The sequence below is a fragment of the Diplotaxodon limnothrissa genome, linkage group LG19 (assembly GCF_057381915.1).
Source record: "Diplotaxodon limnothrissa isolate DT_005_m linkage group LG19, D_limnothrissa_male_GT1.1, whole genome shotgun sequence".
NCBI lineage: Eukaryota > Metazoa > Chordata > Actinopteri > Cichliformes > Cichlidae > Diplotaxodon > Diplotaxodon limnothrissa.
In genome coordinates this window covers 33,960,579-33,962,918 of record NC_140614.1, presented here as the reverse complement: position 1 = coordinate 33,962,918, position 2,340 = coordinate 33,960,579, and the positions used below count along the sequence as shown (strand labels likewise).

Here is a 2,340-nt window from a genome sequence, read left to right as displayed (position 1 = left end):
GCTATGTTAATCCTCATGCTCTTCAGGAGGCGTCAAGACGCGGGGAACACAAATGAGAAATTAAAATGGAGCCACAGTGGAAGCAAAACCAGACACCTGAACATGGAAACACAAGACTTTCACAATAAAACACGAAACGGTGAACGTAAATAATACAATATGAAGCAGAGTTAAATTTGGAAACATCACACTTTATTTCAATACGTAAATTAAAACAAAACAAAAAACCCTCAAACCACATTTAAATTACATGCAAGACAATGTAAAAACATCTGTGTTTTTTTAGAATAAAATCACTACATAAAAAAAGCCCATGCAAAGAGAAGAGGAAAAGAACAGATAAAATGAAAGTCAGCTGTCCAGCCACTCCAAGTCTTCCCCTTCACCACCATAAGATTTCCGAGTTACCCCGTAGTCCCATAATACCTCCTCACCAACTGCGATGTCCTTCAGGGCAATGAAAAGTATTGTCTCCTGAGGTCCTGCAGGGAAGTTCATTGTAAACTTCTGTGGCTTGGTGTTTGGATTTTTCCGGGAATGGTTCATTCGCCTCCCATAGGTGTCAATGTCGGGATGACAGGCACAGGGGAATGCAGTGGCATCGATGCACATCCCTCGGTCACACTCGTCCCTGAAGAAGAACAGATACCCCGACTGGGGCCTCCGTTTCCCTTCTGCTTCAGTGATATATGTCCCGTGGTAATCGCACACTATATCCCCTTTGTGGAAAGGCATAAGTGCGATCACACCTGTAAGTTGAAAGAGACCATCGGTCATGACAGGGCTCTTAGAAACGTTCACTTGCAATTTGTCTAAATGTTGTGTGCATTTTACCTTTGCCCTTCCGTTCCCCGAAGTCTTGCAAAGCCAGGCCCTTCCACTTCTGCTCTGCAATCGAAGACATGAGGGACTGGTTGTCTTGCATACTGGGCTGCGGAGCAACCCAGGCCTGCAAGATGGCATTGACAGTGGGCTTGTTGGTGTCCCATTTCTCCTTGTCCAAAGCCATCTGCACACGTGCAGGCTGAGGTGGGTTTCCTCTTCTGCCAACTGACTGACCTAAATGAAGTGGTCACAAAGCGATGTACAAGAAATAATGCAAGTGATTATTGCGGCTTAAAAATGAAAAATCAACCATATGCATTTTAGTCAATCACGTATTTGTACCTTAAAATATTCCATATATTTATAATTGAGCTATCTGTGTATATTTGGGTGTACAACATTGAGTCGGTTGAACTTACATGTATTGTATTATTTAATTAGTTCAGACTGTTACTGCTATTGTCTCTACACAAGTGTATTTCCACATAATTTTCTTAGAGATTATTAAAGTATTTTCATTCTGAAATACATACAAAACAAACAAAGCAATGCAACAGAAGCAGCTCCATTAACATGACATGCCCAGGCCTTACCGAGAATGTACCCAACTCTGTTCTTCAGCTGAATATCCCTCCATTTCTTGTAGTGGTGTCTGTGCTGTAGAAAGCCAGCCTGTACACACTGCCGTTTGGATGGTGGCTCTCCAGTCAGCGTGACCGGGAAGGCCTGCAGGAAGGCATCCCATTCTTGGAGTGGCAGGTGCGTAGATGATGTGCTACATGAAAGGTGTAGAGGAGGGGATGCATCAAATCCATCAAAAGTTTTTAAATGTGGAAACGTGTAACACAGGTTGACTTGTGGTAGTGTGTGATATTTTTAAAAAAAAGTGTACCTGGCCTGTCCTGGTGTCGGTAGTCCTCCTACTGAGCTTGATGCTGACTCAGCCATAGCATCCCCAGGTTCAGTGCTCAGGTATCTGTGGTTTTTAATGCATGCAAATTAATTAGAGCCAAGAGAGATGAAAAAACCAAAATACAAGGGGCGAACATCTCTGACATACAGCAACATATGTGGCTGACTGTTATGAGTCCAGGGTTAGGGTTTCTCTGTCAGATCAAAGAAACAAATCTTTCTTAATATGCTATTGATCCAGTTAGGTCAAGCACTCACCTCGCTTTCAGGCGTTTTACATCTAATGATGGGTTGGACAGTGGGACCCCACATTCTCCTAGGAAGAACTTGCCCCTGTCATCGCTGCCAGCAATTTGATTTTGCAAGGACACTGGACGGATGTTCCTAAAATAGCAGTCCAACAACTGCAGAGAAAAAAAGGAATCAATGTTAAATATCTCATAAAATCAATTCACAAGGTGCCTATAGAGCAAGAAGAGAGTCGCTGCTGAGAATGAATGACTTACTTGTTCTTCCTGGCTGGTTATCTTCAAGTTACCACTCAGCTCAACACCATCAGCTACTGCTTTCCGCGCCATCCAGTCCTCTACCTGTGTATGTAAA

General features: G+C 43.1%; 1 protein-coding gene across 1 annotated transcript in view; it reads right to left on the bottom strand.

Moving 5' to 3' along the window:
• Positions 1-351: 351 nt before the first annotated feature.
• Positions 352-2,340, bottom strand: part of LOC146612666 (uncharacterized) — a 46,625-nt gene continuing 44,636 nt past the window's right edge. The window contains exons 4-9 of the mRNA XM_085342498.1: positions 2,244-2,327; positions 1,996-2,141; positions 1,718-1,801; positions 1,419-1,600; positions 835-1,059; positions 352-749 (exon numbers count right to left, since the gene is read on the bottom strand). Of these exons, the coding sequence (XP_085198624.1) occupies positions 352-749; positions 835-1,059; positions 1,419-1,600; positions 1,718-1,801; positions 1,996-2,141; positions 2,244-2,327 (1,119 nt within the window). The remainder of the gene's footprint in view (positions 750-834; positions 1,060-1,418; positions 1,601-1,717; positions 1,802-1,995; positions 2,142-2,243; positions 2,328-2,340) is intronic.